Genomic DNA, 22875 nt, shown 5'->3' with positions numbered 1-22875 from the left:
GGAAAAGGTAGAGTAAAGATACAGTATAGCTGGGCATGGTGACTGGCACCTATAGTCCCAGCTACTCAGGAGGCTATGGGGTGGGAGGATTGGTTGAGCCCAGGAGTTCTGGCCTGTAGTGCGCTATGCCAACCAGGTATCTGCACTAAGTTCAGCATCAATATGGTGACCTTATGGGAGCAGGGGCTACCAGTTTGCCTAAGGAAGGGTGAACCAGCCCAGGTTGGAAACTGAAGGTCAGAACTCGTGTTCTTATCACTAGCGGGATCATGCCTGTGAATAGCTGCTGCACTCCAGCTTGGGCAACAAAGTGAGACCCCTTCTCTTAAAAAAACAAAAACTAAAACAGTATAATACATTTGAAAAAGAAAATGGTACACCTAGCCTGGGCAACATGTCAAGGTCCCATCTCTGCAAACTAATTAAAAAATTAGCCAGGTATAGTGGTGCATGTTTGTGGACCTAGCTACTCAGGAGGCTGAGGCAGGAGGATCACTTAAGCCCTCAGTTAAGGGAGGTCGAGGCTGCAGTGAGCCGTGATCACATCAGTGCACTCTAACCTGGGTGACAGAGTGAAACCTTGACTCAAAGAAAATAATAATAATAATAATAATAATATTGTACACCTGGGCCAGGCACAGTGGCTCACGCTTGTAATCCCAGCACTTTGGGAGGCCGAGACGGGCAGATCACGAGGTCAGGAGATCGACACCACGGTGAAACCCCGTCTCTACTAAAAATACAAAAAATTAGCCGGGCATGGTGGCGGGCGCCTGTAGTCCCAGCTACTCAGAGAGGCTGAGGCGGGAGAATGGCGTAAACCTGGGAGGCGGAGCTTGCAGTGAGCCGAGATTGCGCCACTGCACTCCAGCCTGGGCGACAGAGCGAGACTCCATCTCAAAAAAAAAAATAATAATAATAATAATAATATTGTACACCTGTATAGGGTACTTAGCGTGAGTGGAACTTATAGGACTGGAAGTTGCTCTGGGTGAGTCAGTGAGTGAGTGGTGAGTGAATATGAAAGCCTAGGACATTACACTACTGCAAACTTTATAAACACTGTACACTTAGGCTACACTAAATGTATTAAAATATGTTTCTTTGATAATAAGTTAACCTTAGCTTACTGTAACTTTTTTACTTTATAAACTTCTAATTTTTATTTTAACTTTTCAACTCTTTTGTAATAGCACTTAAAACACAAGGCTGGGGCATGGTGGCTCATGTTTACAATCTCAGCACTTTGGGAGGCCAAGGTGGGAGGATCAGTTGAGCTGAGGAGTTCAGAGTTGCAGTGAGCCATGATCAGGCCACCATACTCCTGTCTGGGCTATGTAGCGAGGCCCCAGGATCACTTGAAGCCAGGAGTTCAAGACCAGCCTGGGCAATATAGCAAGACCCTGTCTCTACAAAAAAAAAAAAAACACAGAAATTAGCTGAGCATGTACTGTGTGCCTGAGGTCCCAGCTATTCAGGAGGCTGAGGTAGGAGGATCGCTTGAGCCCAGGAGTGTGAGGCCGCAGTTAGCTATAATCACACCACTGCACTCCAGCCTGGGTGGCAGAGCAAGATCCCACACACACACACACACACACCCATTATACAGCTATACCAAAATCTCCTTCTTTATATCCTTTTTCTATAAGATTTTTCTATTTTTAAAATTGTTTAGGCCAGGTGCAGTGGCTCACACCTGTAATCCCAGCACTTTGGGAGGACAAAGTGAGAGGATCACTTAAGGTCAAGAGTTCAAGACCAGCTCTGGCAACATAGCAAGACATCATCTACAAACAAAATTTTTAAAAAGAAAAAAAGCTGGTCCAGGCATGGTGGCCAGCTACTCAGTGGGCTAAGGCAGGAGGACTCTTTGAGCCTGGGAGGTTGAGGCTGCAGTGAGCCGTGATCACACCAGTGCCCTCCAGCCTGGGCAATAGCGAGACCCTGTCAAAAAAAAAAAAAAGATTCTAGTACATGCTTATGCTTATACAGAATCTAATTAACCAGATTTCCCCCTATCTATTGTGTTTTGCCACATTATGTATAATTTATTTTAAGATCCTAAATTATGGTCTGTATTATCATTGAAATAGTATTCTTTCATTTAATACACATTCACTATATGTTAACCATAAGCAGGTTAAGCTGTAGAGTTTCAGTGATACAGACTATTATACTCAATATAATTTTCTGGCTGAGGATCCTTTTGTGTTCTAATTATTTTAAACTAGTAGTTCATGAATTTTGTGAATAAGATTATTCAGAAACATCAATATCAAATATTCTGAAAAAAACAGAAAGTTTACTAGCGGTTATTTCTAATCACAGGGAAAATAACCACTACCATATGACTTCGTAAGTAGACACATCAAGTTCTTACCTGATTGTGATGTGGTTTTAAAACAAATTCATAAGCAAATGAAGACAGAAATTGTTGTACCTTTGTACTGCTACATGATTTTGGAGGAAAAAGTTTTTTTAAATTAAGGCTGACTAGATGGCTACTGTATATTTTGCTTTTTATTTATTTGTTTATTTTTTTGAGACAGGGTCTCACTCTGTCACCCAGGTTGGAGTGCCGTGGCGCAGTCTCGGCTCACTGCAACTTCTGCCTCTCAGGCTCAAGCAGTCCTCCCACCCCAGCCTTCTGAGTTGCTGGGACCACAGGTGCATGCCACCATGCCCAGCTAATTTTTTGTATTTTTTTGTGGAGGGGGTTTTGCTGTGTTGCCCAGGCTGTTCTGAAACTCCTGAGCTCTAGCGGTCTGCCCACCTAGGCCTCCCAAAGTGCTGGGATTACAGGTGTGAGCTACTGCGCCTGACCTTTTGTGCATTTTTTCCAAGTTCATTAGGGAAATTATCTTTAAAAGCATTTTCACATTGATAAATTTATTGTTCAGTCAGGTTGAGAAAATGAACCATATTTATTGAAACCACAATGCAAACAATTAAAAATCAAATTATCAGTTAAATTATCAGCTAAGTAATGTAGATGCTGATTTGTCCAAATCAGCTAAGTAATGTGGATGCTGATTTATCCAAATCGGCATCTATGAAGTAAAAGAATGATCACAGTAAAATTGGATTAGCAAGGTCATCATTTATATACACAGTTGTTGATAGTGTGAGGGCAAAGTATTAATAGTAGAAATTTAGTTAGACTAGTGGAAGTTTAACTTAAGCTATTCCTTTTTGTGACTTGTTAGCTATCAAACTGGCCTGGACCTTAAAGTTAGTCTTGCGACCTATCTCAAAAGCTTCTTTTGAGAAGATTCAGTAAGTAACCAAGGACTCTTTCTCTCCACTTGCCAGCAAATTTTGTAAAAGCAACATGTTGAGCCGGGGAGTTTCCCTCATAGCTGTTTTATGGGCAAAGTGAAAATTGTGTTCTTAGATTCATCAGTATGATTTCTTAAATATTTAAGAGAGAGAAAGGTTGGAAGGTAGTAGCTCCTTATTATTAGGCTTAACCTGAGTTTGATTTGGTAGATCTTAAAAAATATATAATCTGTGTTTGATTCTTGGTTGTATGTAATTTGTTCCTCATCCAAAGAATTTAATGATGGAAATAAACATTCGTGACATGAAAAGTTACCCTTCTCTCTCTCTCTCTTTTTTTTTTTTTAGATGGAGTCTCAGGCTGGAGTGCAGCCCAGGCTGGAGTGCAGTGGCGTGATCTCAGCTCACTGCAAGCTTCACCTCCCGGGTTCACGCTATTCTCCTGCCTCAGCCTCCCGAGTAGGTGGCACTACAGGTGCCCGCCACCGCGCCCGGCTAATTTTTTTTGTATTTTTAGTAGAGCCAGGGATTCACCATGTTAACCAGGATGGTCTTGATCTCCTGACCTCGTGATCTGCCTGCCTCGGCCTCCCAAAGTGCTGGGATTACAGGCATGAGCCACTGCGCCCAGCCGAAAAGTTACCCCCTTCTAAAGCTTTTTCTGTCCATCTATTTCTCGGCCAATTAATCATCCCCGTCTCCGCTCCCTGGCCTACTCTTCCCTGAGTACTCATTCATGTTGCTTCTAACTTATGAATGATATTATGATATGTAGTGATAATGAGGAAAAAGCTATATTTCCAGGGAAGCATTAGGTGAGGTTTTCTTTTTATTATGGAAAATTTTTAAGCTAACTAAAGTACAGAGAATGTTACAATGAACCCCATGTACCCATCCCCAGCTTCAAAAATGATCAACTTTCTGCTATTCTTGTTTTATCTGTATCTCCTTTATCACACTTTTTGTTGTTTATGTTGTTTACAATGATATTTTAAGGCAAATCCTAGATGTCATACCATTTCATTCATAAATACTTTCGTGCATATCTCTAACCAGAAGATCCCGCCTTTTTTGAAACACTACCATTATTAACATATCAAACAGAATAAAATAATAATTATTTAATAACATCTAATAGTCCCTGTCCAGTTCGGCTCAAAATTGTTTTTTACAATAGGTTTGTTTGAATCAGGATCCAAACAAGGTCTGTACATGGCATTTAGTTGACACGAATCTTAAGTCTCTTTTAATTTCTCTATAACTGCACCCCCTAGTTCCTCTGGGTTTTTTTCCCCATTAATTAATGAAGAAGATGGATTGTTTGTCTGATAGGATTCCCCACATTTTCTCACTCTGTCACCCAGGATGGAGTGCACAGGTATGATCTTCGCTCACGGTAGCCTTGACATCCTGGGCTCAGCCTCCCAAGTAGCTGGGACTACAGGCACATGCCACCACGCCTGGTTAATTTTTGTATTTTTTGTGGAGATGGGATTTCTCCATGTTGCCTGGGCTGGGCTCAAGCGATCCACCTACCTCAGCTTCCCAAGTTGGTGGGATTACAGGCGTGAGCCACCACACCCAGCCCCCACATTTTAAGTTTGGATAATTTTATCCTAGTGATATCATTTAACATGTTCTTCTTTCCCGCCAAATTTCCTGTAAGCTGATACAGCTAGATAACGGATTGGGTTTGGATTCAGTCTTTTTGGCAAGAATGCTTCATAATGGTACTGTGTGCTTCCTGTTCCTTCACATCAAGACTGACATGACATCTGTCTGTTCCAGTTTGAGTGAAGATCAGTGGCTTTGGGTGGTATCAGTCATATTATTTTAAAAATAATAACAGTAATGATAATAACATTTATTATTCTATTAAATCAGCAACTGTTTGGCTTCCCTGAAATACAGTTCAAAGAGGAATGGCAGAAAAAATGTTAAATTTTTCCTCTTTTCATTTGTCAATTTTCAGAATGAGTTGAAGTGACTGAGGACTTTTTTTAAAATATCATAGATGTTTGTATTTGTTGTATTTAGATCTATTACAATCATTATTCTTTTTTCTTCAAAATGGTCCCATCTTTAGTGGGTGCCCCTTCAAGTTGGCTCCTGTCTTTTGACATGACCCTAGTAGGTTTTTTTCTTTTTTATTTATTTTTTCTTCTTTTTTAAAATTTTTTTCTTATTTTTTGTTAGACTGAAACATGGAAGACCCTAGTAATCTTTGATAACCTTCTTGCTTTCAGGCATGTCAGGATATCCCTGGTTCACTTATTTCTCCGGACTTGGAATCTTATCCATTTCTCCAAGGAACACTGGTTTCTTTTAGTAGAAATCTAGGCACTAATAGTATTCATTGTTAAGAGACTGTCATTGTCTCTAGGCCTGTTCTACGAACAGGGTAGGTAAATATGGTTTTTGTGAAAAGACAAAAAGGAATTGTATTCTTACCAATAATGCAGCCAGCTCAAATTTAAAATATTTGGGGGTTGGGGGTTTTTATGTAATATATTTGATTTTACAATGATAGCTTTTTTTTTTTTTTTTTTTTTTGAGATGGAGTCTTGCTCTGTCGCCCAGGCTGGAGTGCAGTGGCTTAATCTCGGCTCACTGCAAGCTCCGCTTCCTGGATTCATGCCATTCTTCTGCCTCAGCCTCCCGAGTAGCTGGGACTACAGGCACCACCACCACATCCAGCTAATTTTTTGTATTTTTAGTAGAGACAGGGTTTCACCATGTTAGCCAGGATGGTCTCGATCTCCTGACCTCGTGATCTGCCTGCCTTGGCCTCCCAAAGTGCTGGGATTACAGGTGTGAGCCACCGTGCCCAGCCAATGATTTCTTTTTTAATGCTGAAAATCTTGGTTCCTAATAACTAACATAATTATTTTATTTAACCTACAATAAAAGTTACTTCAAAATAACTAACTACATATAACAACAAGACCCCTGGATGCAGCTTAAGGTTTCTTTCTATTTCATTTATTTATTTATTTTTGAGACAGGGTCTCACTCTATTGCTCAGGCTGGAGTATAGTGACACGATCATCCCCCTCCCTATTGATGGACATTTGAGTTGTTTCTCATCTTCAGTTATTACAAATAGTACCGAACTGAATAGGCATGTGAGTAACTCTAAAGTGGAATTTCTGGGTTAAAGGATAAAATGCATATGTAATTTTACTTAAACAAAAATATTTGATGTTCGGTGTTTAATTAAGAACTGAGGCCGGGCACAGTGGCTCATGCTTGTAATCACAGCACTTTGGGAAGCCGAGGTGGCTGGATCACTTGAGATCAGGAGTTCGAGACCATCCTGGCCAACATGATGAAACCCCGTCTCTACGAAAAAACACAAAAAATTAGCCAGGCATGGTGGCTCACACCTGTAATCCCAGCTACTTGGGAAGGCTGAGGCAGGAGAATCGCTTGAACCCAGGAGGCAGAGGTTGCAGTGAGCCAAGATGGTTCCACTGTACTCCAGCCTGGGTGACAGAGCAAGACGCTGTCTCAAAAAAAAAAAAAAAAAAAAAAACTGAAAAGGAAATAGAGTTCCTCTTTCCTCATATATGAATATATTATTTCAACAGATTGTTGATCACCTACCATATGCTTGGTATTGTTCTAATTGCTGGGGATACAGCAAGAGGTTCTGCAGAACTTCATGGAGCATGAAAGTAAATAAACAGTTAATTTCAAGGCCAGGCATGGTTGCTCACACCTTTAATCCCAGTGCATTGGGAGGCTGAGGCAGGCGGATCACTTGAGCCCAGGAGTTCAAGGCTGCAGTGAGCCAAGCTCGTGCCACTACTCTCCAGGCTGGGCAACAGAGCCAGACACTGTCTCAGGGGGAACAAAAAGTTAATTTCAGATTTTGTTAAGTGCTATAAAGGAAATAAATAGGTTGATATTCAAGAAAGCACCTGAAGGCCGGGCATGGTGGCTCACACCTATAATCTAGCACTTTGGGAGGCCGAGATAGGCAGATCACAAGGTCAGGAGATTTTTGGCCAGGCATGGTGATTCATGCCTGTAATCCCAGTATTTTGGGAGGTCAAGGCTGTTGGATCACTTGAGGCCAGGAGTTCAAGACCAGCCTGGCCAACATGGTGAAACCCCATCTCTACTGAAAATACAAATATTAGCCAGGCGTAATGGCGCATGCCTTTAGTCTGAGCTACTCAGAAGTCTGAGACACAAGAATCACTTGAATGGGAGGTAGAGGTTGCAGTGAGCCAAGATTGCACCACTGTACTCCAGCCTGAGTGACGGGGTGAGACTCCATCTCAAAAAAGAAAAAAAAAGTAAAAAAAGAAGAAAGAATTTCATACATTATTTAATCTCATAAGAGTCTGCAAAGTCTATTTTATAATTCCCATTTTACAGAAAAAACCAATGTTCAGAAAAGTAAATTACTTGTTTGTGGTCTTAAAGTTTGGAAATGGGGGCTGGGGTTTGAATATGTCTAATTCCAAAGCCAGATAAGATAAAAACCTTTTTCAGTGTATTGCATTGCCTCTCTTAACCAAAAAGAAAGCAAAAAATAATGAGTTAGCAGAGTAAATGGTTTTGATTCTCATTTTAACCTGACAGAAATACATATTTCTTTTTCTTTTAAAGTACTACTCTTGTTTATCACTGGATTATTACACATTCAAAATATATATGCTTATTTTATTTTGGCGATATTTGTTGTATAAGAAAATAGAGGAATATGCCTTTTTGTCCAAGCTAAATAAAACAATTTCAGTATCCATTTTTATTGTTTTTTATTTAATGATGGTTCTACTTTTAAAATACCACAGCAAAAATATCTTACAGGTATTTCTAGCCTTTTCAAATTATGTGCCTCCTAAGTGTCCTATTTATTTATTTCACAAATATTTGTTAACATCTGCGTGCAAGTTACTTTACAAGTGTCGGTTGAAGGCCGGGCGCGGTGGCTCACGCTTGTAATCCCAGCACTGTGGGAGGCCGAGGCAGGCGGATCACGAGGTCAGGAGATCGAGACCACGGTGAAACCCCGTCTCTACTAAAAATACAAAAAAATTAGCCGGGCGTGGTGGCGGGCGCCTGTAGTCCCAGCTACTTGGAGAGGCTGAGGCAGGAGAATGGCGTGAACCCAGGAGGCGGAGCTTGCAGTGAGCCGAGATTGCGTCACTGCACTCCAGCCTGGGCGACAGAGCGAGATTGTGTCTCAAAAAAAAAAAAAAAAAAAAAAGTGTCGGTTGAATTAACTTTCGTAAATGTAATAGCAAAAACATTGTACAGGGTTCTGTAAATAGCCAGTTAATCTTAGGGGGAAATTTTTTTCTTGTGCCGGCACTTATTGAGCACTTAACTGTATTATCTTTAAGGCTCACAATAACTCAGTAAGGTAGATACCAATCCCCACTTAACAGAGGAAGGAACTGAGGCACAGAGAGCCTACGTAATTCATCTGAGATCACTAATACGTGATGGATTTACACCTAAGGTAGATTTAAATCCCTTACGATCATGGGTTTTCTGTCAGAAGTATTAAAAGTTTCTATTAAACAACAAAATAGTTTATAGGGAAATATTATATTTGTCCTCACTAGTGTTTTAAATTAAATCCATAATGTTGTCCAATGAACCATACACAAAAATTCATAGAGATTTTTTGTATGTGCCTTAAACTAGAACTAGCTGCAGTTAAAACCCAGATTGTAATTTTACAAACAAGGCCACCTCTAACAATATTAAAATAAAATGATATTATTCCCTGGCTTAAAGAAAAATTCTCCAATAACCATGGGAATGCTTGTGGTATGAAGACAGCATCTTAAATCTCGATGCAAGTCATACACAAAGTGTTATTGCGATGAAAAAATAGTGGCATGAATAATACCTGCTCACAGCCCAAGACACTTGATGTATCTTGGGCCTCAGTGTTTGTTGGATTTTACAATTTCATGAGGAAGATTTGTATTTTTTTAAAAGTACTGTATTTCTGTGTGTTCCACTTGATGTCAAATCTGTATTCTTAGGTTGTAGGGTTCCATTAAAAAAAATAAATAATCTCAGCCTCTCCTCCCTCCACCTCCCTTTCCCCCCACACTCATTTTGTATAATATGGTAATGATATCACCGTAGCAGTAATTATGGGTCATCTTCATTTCTTTCATCTCTGCCTGTTCTGATGGCTTCATTCCTTTGACGGAAAAGATTTGGCTCTGGGTGCTATGATTATTTTGTTAAGCGTTATTCGAATAGACAGGAGTGGGAGAAATTAATCAATCCAAATGCAATTAGCATCATGTTTAACCCAGTGATGGACGTCTCAAGGTGAAACAGCCAGGGGAGTTTCAGACATTATTATTCAATCCAGTGGTTCTTATCTAAATTATAATCAAGAGAGGTTTTTATTGGCTTCTCAGTGTGAAGATGTAACCCTTTCCCTGCCCTGGGGGTCAAGAAGACTAGGCCTTCATCATCCCTAGACGTTAGCTGTTGCCAGCTGCCAGCCCCTTGAAGTCAGATAGACAGGGCAGGAAAGTTGTCTGAATATGCAGGTCATTTGAAATTATCTATACTGTGATCCTGGTCTGATTTTCCTGAGAGTGGAACCTAGCCTATGAATAAGCTACTCTGTCTAACTTGGGGCAAAATATTTTGTGTTCTGATCAAGTCACTTTGACTAGTTCTTCTGTCTTAACCTTACATGATAGATTATTATTGCTGTTCTTACTTTATGGATGAGAATATTAAGTCTGTGAAGCTACTAGCCTTTGGTCATAATAAGTGTTTCACCAGGATGTATTACTATGTAAAGGCCCTGAAGCATGAATGTTCTGTACAAATTTATGAGTATTTAATAAAAGTTCTAGCCCCCAGAGTATTAATTCATTGCTCTGATCTCATTGCCTTTCATTCAATTGAGTTCTACCCTTGAAAAGGAAACCAAGTAAAACTATGAAATAGACCTGTCAGGTCCTCTGAAAAGGAAACAAAATACAGCTAAGAAGTTGTTAGCTCTCATTTCTCGAACACAGATCTTTGGGGGTTTTTTGCTGTTGTTTTGGTTTGTTTCTAGTAGGAAGAAGGATGATAAGAGTACATATTTGAAATCTAGTCTTGTTTTGCTCTTAAAAGAGGGCAGGGCAAGGAGAGTTGATGGAGAAACAGTCTTTCACTTGAATGCAACATTTTTCAAATGCCTGACAATTAAAATTCTTCTACTTCTGCCTTCAATCATCAGGCATCATGGCTGACACTTCCCATATTTTATGTTCCTGCTTGATGTTTTATATTCTGAAAATAAATCTGTTGGCTGGATATTTCTGTCCTTTTTTTCTGTTATGAAAAGCCATTAAAATTATTTTCCATATTGGAACTGTCCAAATTTGTTTACCTGCACATTGAGTCCTGGCTTTTCTTTTTCATATTACTTCTTGGATAAAACACTCTCTGCAAATAGGCATTACTATGAATTGAAGAAAAAAAGTTTGATATAAAATTATCTTTCTCAGGCCGGACATGGTGGCTCATGCCTGTAATCCCAGCACTTTGAGAGACTGAGGCAAGAGGATTGCTTGAGGCCAGGAGTTCAAGACCAGTTCGACATAGCAAGACCACTTATCTACAAAAAAATTAAAAAGTAAAATAAATAATATAATTTTCTTTCTCAGAAGGAACTGGAGGGAACAGTGTTCTTGGCCACTGCACCCTTTTGGAAGAGTCCTGATAAAGAGCCAAGATACCCAATAGAAAGATAATCTAGAAAGTGTGCTCCCAGAAAGATTTTTTTGAGAATACTGAGGACAAAAATTTTGATAGTCTGTGATAGTTTGATCCAGACTGTTATTTTCTCAGGTATATAGTATTTTAGTCTCCTTTTTGAAATGTTTTATTATGTCTAAATAACTTTTTTTTTTTGAGACAGAGTCTTACCCTGTCACCCAGGCTGGAGTACAGTGGCGCGATCTCGGCTCACTGCAACCTCCGCCTCCCAGATTCAAGCAATCCTCCCCCTTCAGCCTCCCAAGTAGCTGGGATTACAAGCATGTGCCACCATGCCTGGCTAATTTTTGTGTTTTTACTAGATACGGGGTTCCACCAGGCTGCCCAGGCTGGTCTCAAACTCCTGACCTCATGTGATCTGGCTGTCTCGACCTCCCAAAGTGCTGGGATTATAGATGTGAGCCACCATGCCCGGCCACCTAAAGGACAAAAGCCTCAAGGCTGCTGACCTTCAAATGCTACTTTTATATATTTTAGAGAGAAGTAAGATTTACACCAAAGACTGTTGCTAGTGTATACTTCTCCATAAGAGTTGATGGAGAACAATCAGTGGACCTTATTACAGTTGCACCACCTGCTGAGGGCCACCAAGTGTCCTAATGGGATGAAGCTCCAAAAGACCCCTCCTCATCCAGTGACACTGTGTGCTCTTCACAGCTCCTTCTGCTTTTGACAGTGACTCCAGCACCAGCTGCTCTCATATCAGAGGCATTAAAAAGTGCTTAGTCCTTGACTTATTGATCACTTAGTGATACTTTTCCTGTGAAGATCTGACACTGAGCTGGAGTGTGGTGAAGAGTCTCAGTCTGGCAGACTGCCCTGGAACTGCTCTGCTGTACACCAGCTCTGCGCCAGAGCCACAGGGAAACGTTGCACATTCCTGCGAGACAGAAATCAGCATTATAAATCACATTGCTCTCTTTTTGTTCTCTGCCAATCCACCAGAATACCTGTTAACAACAGCTAGCTCCATCTCAAAGGCAGCATTGCCTTTGAGAATAGTCTCTTTCTGTGGGAAAGCATGTCTTTGACTTTATTTGAATCTTCCTAATATCTAGTACATAGTGTGTGCTCCATGTGACTGCCTTCACTCTTCACCACCCCCTCCATGCTTCTTTTCTGCATGGCACACACTGATAACTGATCAGTAGGTCCCTTTTGTCATAGCTGTTAGAATACATTCAAGATAGAATGCATTCAAGAGTTCAGGGACCAAAAAAGTAATTTTTAAAGAAGAGTCAAAACTATAACAAATGGCATCATTTCTATAAAAACATCTTTTATGAGGCCAATTAAATAAACAGCCTTTAGCACATTGATTTAAACTAAACTGGGATTTTTTTCTTTCTTTTTTTTTTTTTATTTTTCTTTTTTTTTTGAGATGGAGTCTTGCTCTGTCGTCCAGGCTGGAGTGCAGTGGCACAATCTCAACTCACTGCAAGCTCCGCCTCCTGGGTTCATGCCATTCTCCTGCTTCAGCCTCCCGAGTAGCTGGGACTACAGGCGCCCGCCACCACGCCTGGCTAATTTTTTTTGTATTTTTTAGTAGAGACGGGGTTACACCGTGTTAGCCAAGATGGTCTCAATCTCCTGACCTCGTGATCTGCCCGCTTCGGCCTTCCAAAGTGCTGGGATTACAGGTGTGAGCCACCGCACCCGGCCACTAAACTGGGATTTTATGTGTTCCTTTTGGCTAGAAGTATCTACTGGTATAGTTAAAGAAGGTAGCTGCCTCCACCTAGTACCCGACATTACTCCAGCCAGGCTTAATACGCCACAGTATGCATTCATTCACACAGATGCAAGTCATTCGTGTTACCATTTGTCTTGCATTGGAAGATCTTTTTAGAAATAAATAGGTCTTCTTTTGCCACTCCTGGTGCTGTGTATGTGCTTACTTGGTGTAGATCTGGTACCTCCTGTAAAGCAGCAGCTAGGGAGACTCCAGGGCTCACCATGACTGACAAGAAGGCCAAGGAAGGAAGCAAGACTGAGAACAGTGGTGGTTTTTTGTTTTCGTTTTTGTTTTTTTGTTTTTTGAGACAGAGTCTCACTCTGTTGACCAGGCTGGATTACAGTCACATGATCTCGGCTCACTGCAACCTCTGCCTCCTGGGTTCAAGCGATTCTCCTGCCTCAGCCTCCAGAGTAGCTGGGACTACAGGCGCACACCACCACGCTCAGCTAATTTTTGTATTTTTAGTAGAGATGAGGGTTCACCATGTTGGCCAGGCTGTCTCGAACTCCTGACCCCTCAGGTAATCCGCCTGCCTTGGCCTCCCAAAGTGCTGGGATTACCGGCATGAGCCACCATGCCCAGCCAACAGTGGTCATATTAATTTGAAGGTGGAGGGGTAGGATAGTTCAGTGGTGCAGTCTAAGATTAAGAGGCATACACCACTTGGTAGACTAATGAAAGCTCATTGTGAACAACAGTTTATCAATGAGGCAGATCAGATTCCAATTTGATGGACAGCCGATTAATGAGACAGACACACCTGCACAGTTGGAAACGAGGATACAATTGATATGTTCCAGCAGCAGACAGGAGGTGTCTACTACAAAGGGAACCTGGTCTTTACTGCAGAACTCCATTCCCACAGACCAGGAATACATTCTCAGAAAACTACAACTCCATTGAATTCCATCCTGACTACAACAGTGTAGATTTATTCCTTTATTGTGCATAAAATGACTGGCATTTGTGCACAAGCATATTGCCTTTTTATTTTTTGAACTAAATGGCCAATGGTATGTTTTGATCGACATCAGATGGAGATAAGATGGGGATAAATACTGATTCTGTGGCAATGCCCCCTTTCTCCATTAGTGGCATGCTCATTCACCTCTTATCTCTATACTTCATTAAGTTATTTTGCCTCATCATTTAATAAAAATCAATAACAAAAAATCCTCCCATGCTTGAAGCTAGTAGTTCAAGATCCTGTCTCTACAAAAAAAGATCCTGTCTCTACAAAAAAAAAAAAAAGCCAGGTGTTGCACGCCTATAGTCACAACTACTTAGGAGGCTGAGGCAGGAGGATCACTTGAGTCCAGGAGGTTGAGGCTGCAGTGAGCTATGGCTGCACCACTGCACTCCAGCCTGGGTGACAGGGCAAGACCTTGTCTCTTATTAAAAAAAAAAAAAAAAAAATCCTTCCATACCTTGTAAAATTGGAGAATTTTGGTGTTTCTCACTTGTCATTCTAAAACCAACCAGTTTTTAAACTCTTGTACATAGCTGTTACATGTAGGGCAATATGTCTTTAAGTCGGGATAAGTTACTCTAAAAGAAATGAATCTTAGATAGTTTTCCCACCAGGCATCCTATTGCTTAAATAAACTTCCTGTTTGAAATGAAACAAATAGTTGTACAGTAGCTAGCATTTATTGAATGCCTATGTGACTTTATATTAATCCTACCTTGAATGGATGAGGAAAGGAGCTCAGAAAAATAACTTGGTAATTTGCCTGTGTGGCCCAGGGTCAATGTAAGAGCCGAAGTCCTGCTCTTTTCACAATATTACGTTGTCTCCTTTGTTTCCTGGCCACTCATATTAGAATCTCCTAAAAGCAACCTGTTATTGCTCTTCTGAATGTGAGAAAACCAGTGGAAAGTAATTTGTCCCCACTTCACAAACATTTTTAATTATACTGAGGCATAGAAATATTTAAAGTAGTTCGCGTTGGAATTGAAAAACTGAACTATGAGTTTCTTCCACTTCATTAAAAAGTTACTTAAACTTTACATTGTTCTCTACATAAAAGCTGAGCAGAATTTTATCAGGCAATTGCCTCAGAGTTAAAATCTGGACAATCTTTCTGTAATAAAACCCATATGTCATTGGTGAAATGTGCAGAGCCCTGGCAGAGAGGGCTGGTCTCGAGAGAGATTCTGCACCCAATCTCGTTAACCAGGGTGCAGGTAATCCCTCATCCCCTCACCAGTGAGAAATCAATCTGTACCACTGAATCTTTTTCAACCAGCCACCAGAAAAATTTACTGCAGAGAAGGCAGTTTGGGGATAGTCATCGTGGAAAGTGAGCCAGAAGCAAGGCTAAATGTAGGATGGAGGAATTGGAGAGTCTAAAGAAGAGATTATATTAAACCACACACCACTTTCAGAGCAGGCACAGTGGAGTCCTCCTTTCAGCCCTGACCTCTTCAAGTGTACCCAGGTGTTTACAGCTGCCATGAACTGGATAGCCCTGGAGAAACTACGAAAGTGGTGGGGGATAACAGAAACAGTGGAAACCTGGAAGTTGATTGTAGTCTATCCATTTGCTGTCTCTCAGTGTGTAGTAGCCAGTCCCCTCTCCACACTGTCTGCAGCATTTCACGTGTTAACCCTATGGTGACAGTTTCAATTGTGGCTTTCTCAATTTGTGATATATGTACGACATAATAGGGCCTGTAAATCATGACTTGACATGGGGGTCATGCTTCTCTCCTGCACGGCATACACCAGTGGCTGATGACCAGTAGGCCCCTCTTGGCATACTTATTAGAATGGAAGTGGTGTTGCCTTCCTGTGAAACCTTGTAATCTTAGAGAATAAATCCAGTATCAAAAAAATAGTTGACAGGCTGGGCGAGGTTGGCTCATGCCTAGAATCCCAGCACTTTCGGAGGCCAAGGCGGGCGGATCACCTGAGGTCAGGAGTCTGAGACCAGCCCGGCCAACATGGTGAAAACCTGTCTCTACCAAAAATATAAAAAATTAGCCAAGCATGGTGGTGCATGCTTGTAATCCCAGCTACTTGAGAGGCTGTGGCAGGAGAATCACTTGAACCGGGGAGGCAGAGGTTTCAGTGAGCTGAGATTGCACCATTGCACTCCAACCTGGGCAACAAGAGCGAGATTCTGTTTCAAAAAAAAAAAAGAAAATAGTTGACAGATTTCACTGACTCTATATAACACTCTCCCTCCCAATCTTCTTGTGTCTAGATTGTTTTCTTTATAATATAATACATTATGGGGAACAAAGAACAAGGAGAAAATGGAGGAACTGGGAGTGCCAAGCTGAAGAACATGTAGTCTTACTCTGGCCATTCATTCTAGAATTATACCAAGCTACAACCATTGTGAAGAAGAAGGGACAGAACTAGGCAGTGGGGAATAGAAATGGCTTTCTCTTCTCTGTAAGCAGGCAGTAGTCATCTCTAAAGATTTTTCCCCAAAGAGATTTTAAATTCCTGCTGGGAGCTTAAAAAGCTAAGAGTAAAATACATTTATTTATAAGACCCTACTAGAAGAGGTGTGTGTGGGTGTGTGTGTATGTGTGCGTGTGCGCGTGTAGACAAGGAATACAGAATAGTAGCAGAAGGCTGTCTCCCCACTCCTAATGGGATTTTGTAGCAGCATGTGCGAGTTTGTTTCAGAAGTCAAAAATGAACAGATGTTAGTATAAATTACCTCTGTGTCTGATGTCTTGCAAATTAAAAGCGCGGTTGGCATCACTAAACAATTTCACTAGGTTTGGGGGGGTGCGGTTAGCGAGCGGTGATTACTGTAGCAGGTCGGTAAGAATCTTCGCACTGCAGCAGAGCAAGGATAAAGAAATGAGGAATAAAATAAGGGCTATATGAATTAATCAGAAATGTTAACATCTCTGATGACAAGTGAACAGGAGGGCACATGCTCTGAAGCAGCCCCTGACCCACAGCAATTTCTGTGTGCACAAAAAGGGGTTGGTGCTTAGCATCTGATTTATAGGGCACAGCCCTCTTTTAGGGAGCGGCTGTGTCATACATTCGTATATCTCCTATATGGGACTGGCGAGTAGGAAAACTTTCTCTCCTCCCATGTAGGAGATGATGTCTTTTGAATTACTTCTACTTTTACAGTGGTTTCCTGCAGCTCTGTGTACTTGGATTAGGTTGAAGGGGGAGGAATGATTGAGTGGAAAAAGGGTTGTTAAATAGGATTGGTTAAATTCAAGGAGAGCTTGCCACTGAGAGACTTCAGAATATCTATTTATTTTTCCTTTTAAACCCTTTTGACCCCTTAAATTGTGTGGATCTTTTAAAATTCTAAGTCTTAAAATATTGGTCATTTTCCCATTTGAGGAAAAACAGTAAGGAGTTGGTGAGTCTGAAGGTCAGCAGGCAGAAATCATTTGTTAAAACAGTGCAGTGCTCCAGGCCCAGGATTTTTGGAACAAGGCTCTGTTCTCTCCAGAAGAGTTTTGTATTGCCCCTGTCTGGTTTCCAGAGCTCCTGCTTCTAGCCATGTTGCAGGATCATTTGTTACATGTTTAAACTTGAGAGTAGGCAGATAACCCATCTAGTAGAAATAAGTGAGACCCAATCTGCCCAAAAGTATAAGTAAATTTCTTTTCCTTCAAGCTGAGGGGAAAGATGCCAAGGAACGGAGTTTTTTGTTTGCTAGCCTCCCTTTGTGCAGTTTGTTCATTCATTCATTCATTCATTCACTCACTCAGAAAATGCTAAGTGCGAGAGAACTTAACCCCTCTGGAATATGTTTCATTAATGATTGGCACTATACCAAGCATGTTCATTGCTAATATCCAAGAGAAAAGTAGGGTATTAACATGCTGTGCATTACAAATGAAGAGACTGAGGCTCAGAGATCTGCCGAGTCCAAGGTGTCACCCTGCTGGTAAGTGCTAGAGCTGGAACTTAAACTGAGTTCAAATCCTGTGTTCTCTGCAAGAAGCCCATGCTACCTCCTATGGGCAAGACAGTACTTGATTGGATTTTCTCTAGAGTAGTTAGTTCTTGACCTCAATCTCTCCATGAACTTGGCATTATTTGCATTAAGGGAAATGATTTTCTTGCCAAATAAGCAAGGCACATTTAAAAAGACTCCCATCATGTAGAGAGTGGAGCACTGAGGGCCACTAACTAGTCATATTTGTTGATGGAAAGGAAGGAAACTAACATTTTTTGCATTTCTACTTGGTTCTAGTTCTTTGGTGTATTATAATTTATCCAGTCAACACTTACTCAGCAGACACTAGGTCTGCTGACTCTGTAGTAGGTCGGTAAGAATCTTCGCACTGCGGCAGAGCAAGGATAAAGAAATGAGGAATAAAATAAGGGCTATATGAATTAATCAGAAATGTTGACATCTCTGATGGCAAGTGAACAGGAGAGCACGTGCTCTGGAGTTTGGATCTGATTGTTTGGATCTTTTGCCAAAGGAGAGAAGACCAAAGTGCTAAACAGTGTCTGCCTTCAGTTTTTACATTTTAGTGGAGGAAGACAACTATATAAGCAAGTAATTGCATGCAAGTCTTATAGGAACTTTGCTTGTACAGGATTTGCTGTAAATCCATGAAGAAAGGAATGGTCTGTTTGATTTGGTCTGGGTTGGGGTTGTGAGCACATGAGGCAAGACCCAACACTGGGCTTCTATGCCTAGTTAATGGAATTTCCTTTCCCTTTGTTGGAGCACAGGAACTAGTGAAAGATGGGGAATGTATAGACTGAAGTTACAAAAGCCTCCTTGTGGTCCCAGAGGTTGTGTTGTTTTATTTCTTCATTGTACAAGAAAACAAGAAACTTAAACTTAAGTTGGGGCAGAGGGAAGCTGGAGGCCATTCATCTAGCTCCATTTGCTCTGAACCTGGGAAAGGCAACAAGGAGGCCAGGGTGAAGGTCCTTCTAATTCCTGAGGGTGCCTCCCTAGCCACTTCACTTCTTTGGCCAGGATGGAGATGTGTTCTTGGGAGACCACACAGCCTACGCTGTGCCTACTGCATGGTTCCAGAAGGCCTGGCTTCCAGAGCCAGCCATCAGCGATCAGAAACTTTCGGCACTGTTAAATCCATTTCAGAAATCTGAAAACGTGGCCTTGCAGGATGAGGATGAGGAGGGGGCTGTTACACTACTTATGTTTTCTGAGATCTAAAATGGGGGACCTCTGGAGTGGCCCTTGTAATTGAGAAATGTTTTACTTTCATTTTGGAGCCTTATATGTAGGAAAGTAGCTGTATAAACCCACTTGTAACTACAGCATTCAAAGATTGATGGTGCTGAAAGCCAGGGAAAGATACATAAACCTTGGCTGGCTATATTACATATCTAAGGACTGACAATGCCAAGGGAGAGAAGACCAAAGCTCTGTAAACCCTACTTTATGATACCATCCACAGATGAACTGCACTGAGGAAATATAAACCCTGTTATATTACAGTATCCAGGGACTACCACTGCTGAGAGATAGGGTAAATGATCTCCAATTTTGATTTGAGATTATAAATGTCCAGAGACCAGCAACCCAGAGAAGACTAATCTTGGTTGGATTTTAGGCTCCAAGAGCAAACCCCCTGAGATAGTGAACATGAGTATTAGGTTAGATTCTTGAGACAGAGATAGGTTTTGGGGGAATCCCCTGGTGATTTGTTTAAAGGTGGGTGATAAAATCTTTCCCAGTCATTTGGCGTGTATCTCAATTGCCAACTTCAGAATAGCTTTGTACAGTTTTAGTTGTCTATAGTGGTTTGTTTTTACCCCCTTTTAGGAGGTTAGTTGGTGATGATTGAATCTGTTGTGATAGCAACTTGATATATAATTTAAATCAATCTGCATTTTTAAATTAAATCTTTCTGTGATACGGCCGGGCACAGTGGCTCACGCTTGTAATCCCAGCACTTTGGGAGGCCGAGGCGGGCGGATCACGAGGTCAGGAGATCGAGACCACGGTGAAACCCCGTCTCTACTAAAAATACAAAAAAATTAGCCGGGCATGGTGGCGGGTGCCTGTAGTCCCAGCTACTTGGAGAGGCTGAGGCAGGAGAATGGCGTGAACCCGGGAGGCGGAGCTTGCAGTGAGCGGAGATTGCGCCACTGCACTCCAGCCTGGGTGACAGAGCGAGACTCCGTCTCAAAAAAAAAAAAAAAAAAAAATCTTTCTATGATTCTTTTTTTCAGATTTTAGGTTTTCATTTATCATTTGTTTACTTTGTGATTCCAGCCAGAGAGATGACACGGGGGAAATTCCTCAATATTCTAGAGAAGCCCAAGAAGTAGCAGCTGCTTGCGGACAGGATGTCCTGGGGTCCGAAACCAAGCTCCCTTCCCGGTGCACCTCTAACAATGCACACCTCACTGCTTGCTTGGGAGAGGCCAGAGGGTGTACCTCCAGGACTGCCCTCTCCCCTGCTCCTGGCACTCTATGCGTCTGAGGACATTCAGCAGCAAGAGAAGAATCTGCTCTACCCAAGGATCATTGCAGTTACTCAGTCAACTTTCAGACTTGAACCTTCTTAGCCTCGGATATTGGTAACAGCTGAGGGCATATCATTCTTAAAGGTCAAAGTCCTGCTTTCTCATTTCTGGAAGTGATTCAGGAGCCCCAGGATCTTACGGTTGATTTGACTCAGTCATGGCAGTCAGTTGTGACATGTTGATTGGATGGGTTCTTTTGAATTGTTCTTGATCTCTTAGTGTTTATGATGTGAGGAGACCGGAGACCAAGTAGATTCTGGACCAGACCATGCAGCCTGACCTGTGAACTCTCCAGTATATACTAAGTTCCCAGAATCCCCAGCTGGAGAAACCAGAATCTTATCGAAATGTATATCTGTTTTTTAAAACTTCTGTACCTCTTATGATAGTCCCATTTGCTTTTCATTCCTTACTTCCCAGCCCCACCTTCCAGTTCTGACTTCGGGCAAAGGGATCCCTGAGTCCCTCCTGGAATTAGCTTGTATAGTGAAAGGCCCATCCAAGGTTGTCTAAAGACCAATGTGAAGGTGACGGAAAGGACTTTTGAGTTCTAATTAATCTGTTACAGATTCAAGCAAGAAAGTCAGTGTAGCCTGAAAGACAAGAAACGGGATGGTTTATAGGAGTTCCCATTTGGTTGAAAGCTAGAAGCCCTAATTGACCTTAAAGGAACATGCTATGGGATGGTGGGATTGTCCCCTCTGACAGCACATATGAGATAGTTCATCTATATAATAGAAACACACACACACGAAAGAGAATCTTCTGACTTAAATACAACTTTCATGGAGTTCTTCACCACTTATCTGTCTCTGTTAAAATCTGAAAATCTAGCCCATGGGTAAAATCTATTATATGTGTTCTCCATATTTCTCATATAAGCCAGTCTCCAGCATCTGATGTTTTAAGAAGTACATGGAGTTTCCTAAACTTTGCGCAAAAGAATATCCTGGGGCCGGGCATAGTGGCTCACGCCTGTAATCCCAGCACTTTGGGAGGCCAAGGCAGGCAGATCATAAAGATCGAGACCATCCTCGCCAACGTGGTGAAACCTTGTCTCTACTAAAAATACAAAAATTAGCTGGGCGTGGTGGCACACGCCTGTAGTCCCAGCTATTCGGGAGGCTGAGGCAGGAGAATCGCTTGAACCCAGGAGGCAGAGGTTGCAGCGAGCCAAGATCATGCCACTGCACTCCAGCCTGGGCGACAGAGCGAGACTCCATCTCAAAATAAATAAATAAATAAAAAAGAATATCCCGGCCAGGCGGCTCACGCCTGTAATCCCAGCACTTTGGCAGGCTGAGGTGGGCAGATCACTTGAAGTCAGGAGTTCGAGACCAGCCTGGCCAACATGGTGAAACCCTGTCTCTACTAAAAATACAAAAATTATCTGGGCGTGATGGTGCATGCCTATAGTCCCAGCTATTTGGGGGCCTGAGGCACGAGAATCGCTTGAATTCGGGAGGTGGAGGTTGCAGTGAGCCGAAATTATGCCACTGCACTCCAGCCTGGGCAACAGAGTGAGACTCTGTCTCAGAAAGAAAAAAAAAAAGAATATCCCTGTGACAATAGTCTGATGGTGTTTGGACACAAGAAAATTATGGTTTTGAGTCGTGAGTGTTTGCTAGGGCATGGCACTCTTCAGTTTAACAGCTGATCCATTAAACATTTTCTGACATTTGTGCCTTGTTCTCATGCTAGAATTAATGCTGGATTTTTCTCTCATTTGACCATCCATGGAGTTTTACTTATTGAAAGGAAAAAAGACTTAACACAAGATAGGAAAGATGAGTATGAGAAGTAAAACATTCTGCCGGGGTGCTACATAGAAGGTTAGGTTGTAGGGGCTTTGATTTTAATTTAAACTTATTATCGATTGATATTTCTGTATCTCACTAAATGCGGTTGAAGAGTGTGTGTGTGTGTGTGTGTGGCCAAAAAATAGTGCCATAATGTCAAATTTTTCCTTTGCTCTGTTTTTGAGAGTTGATGACATCAGGCACTTTTCAGCGTTTGGGGAAATTGATTGGGATACCTCCCCCAAACCAACTCAAGTCTGTAACTGGAAGCCAGGTAGTTGGTTTTCTGGTCTGCTTTGGCCTCTTTCTTTTACCGTCATCTTATTCACCAGCACTTAATGTAAGTAGATGTTTTAGAATTGCGATATTTATTGGTTTTGTATTTGTCATCCTTAGAAATGTTAATGATGTATTTTTATATTGATAATATAAATTTATGTACAGTATGTGCGTATATGTATTTCAGGATGTTAGAGTATTGTACTTTGTATGTGATGGTTTCTGTGTCTTCATAATAAATATGTCCCTTTTACAGGAGGGTGAGTTTTTCCTCAGAGGGCCGAGTTGGATATTTAAAGCACAGACCTCATCAGAAAGTATAACTATAATGATAAATAATCCACTGTTTTCCCCCTTAATATACTTAATGGATAGTTTGGGGCTTTACAGTCATCTACTTGGTCTCCTGCCTTCCAGTCTATCCTACCACTGCCCAACACCCTAAAGTGGTATTTAGAAACCTTTAATACCTGCCGGGCGCGGTGGCTCACGCTTGTAATCCCAGCACTTTGGGAGGCCGAGGCGGGCGGATCACGAGGTCAGGAGATCGAGACCACGGT

The 22875-nt window shown here is 41.6% G+C and overlaps 1 protein-coding gene and 1 pseudogene across 5 annotated transcripts in view; both read left to right on the top strand.

The window, feature by feature from the left end:
• The window catches only part of LIN52 (lin-52 DREAM MuvB core complex component), a 117674-nt gene extending 95106 nt beyond the window's left edge, over positions 1–22568 (top strand). For 3 of the 5 annotated variants that reach the window (XM_055288858.2, XM_063644331.1, XM_055288859.2), the window contains one exon: positions 19984–22568. In XM_055288858.2, the coding sequence (XP_055144833.2) occupies positions 19984–20039 (56 nt within the window). In that variant the 3' untranslated portion in view covers positions 20040–22568. Of the gene's footprint in view, positions 1–3627; positions 3739–5525; positions 12183–19983 lie in introns of those variants that run through there. The other 2 variants (XM_063644332.1, XM_063644333.1) reach the window with 2 other exon arrangements.
• On the top strand, positions 13000–16709 carry LOC134737305 (small ubiquitin-related modifier 2-like; annotated as a pseudogene).
• Positions 22569–22875: the final 307 nt, after the last annotated feature.

Source organism: Symphalangus syndactylus, chromosome 8 (genome assembly GCF_028878055.3).
Source record: "Symphalangus syndactylus isolate Jambi chromosome 8, NHGRI_mSymSyn1-v2.1_pri, whole genome shotgun sequence".
NCBI classification, from domain to species: domain Eukaryota; kingdom Metazoa; phylum Chordata; class Mammalia; order Primates; family Hylobatidae; genus Symphalangus; species Symphalangus syndactylus.
The sequence above is the reverse complement of the archived record's forward strand: the minus strand, read 5'-3'. Positions and strand labels throughout refer to the sequence as shown.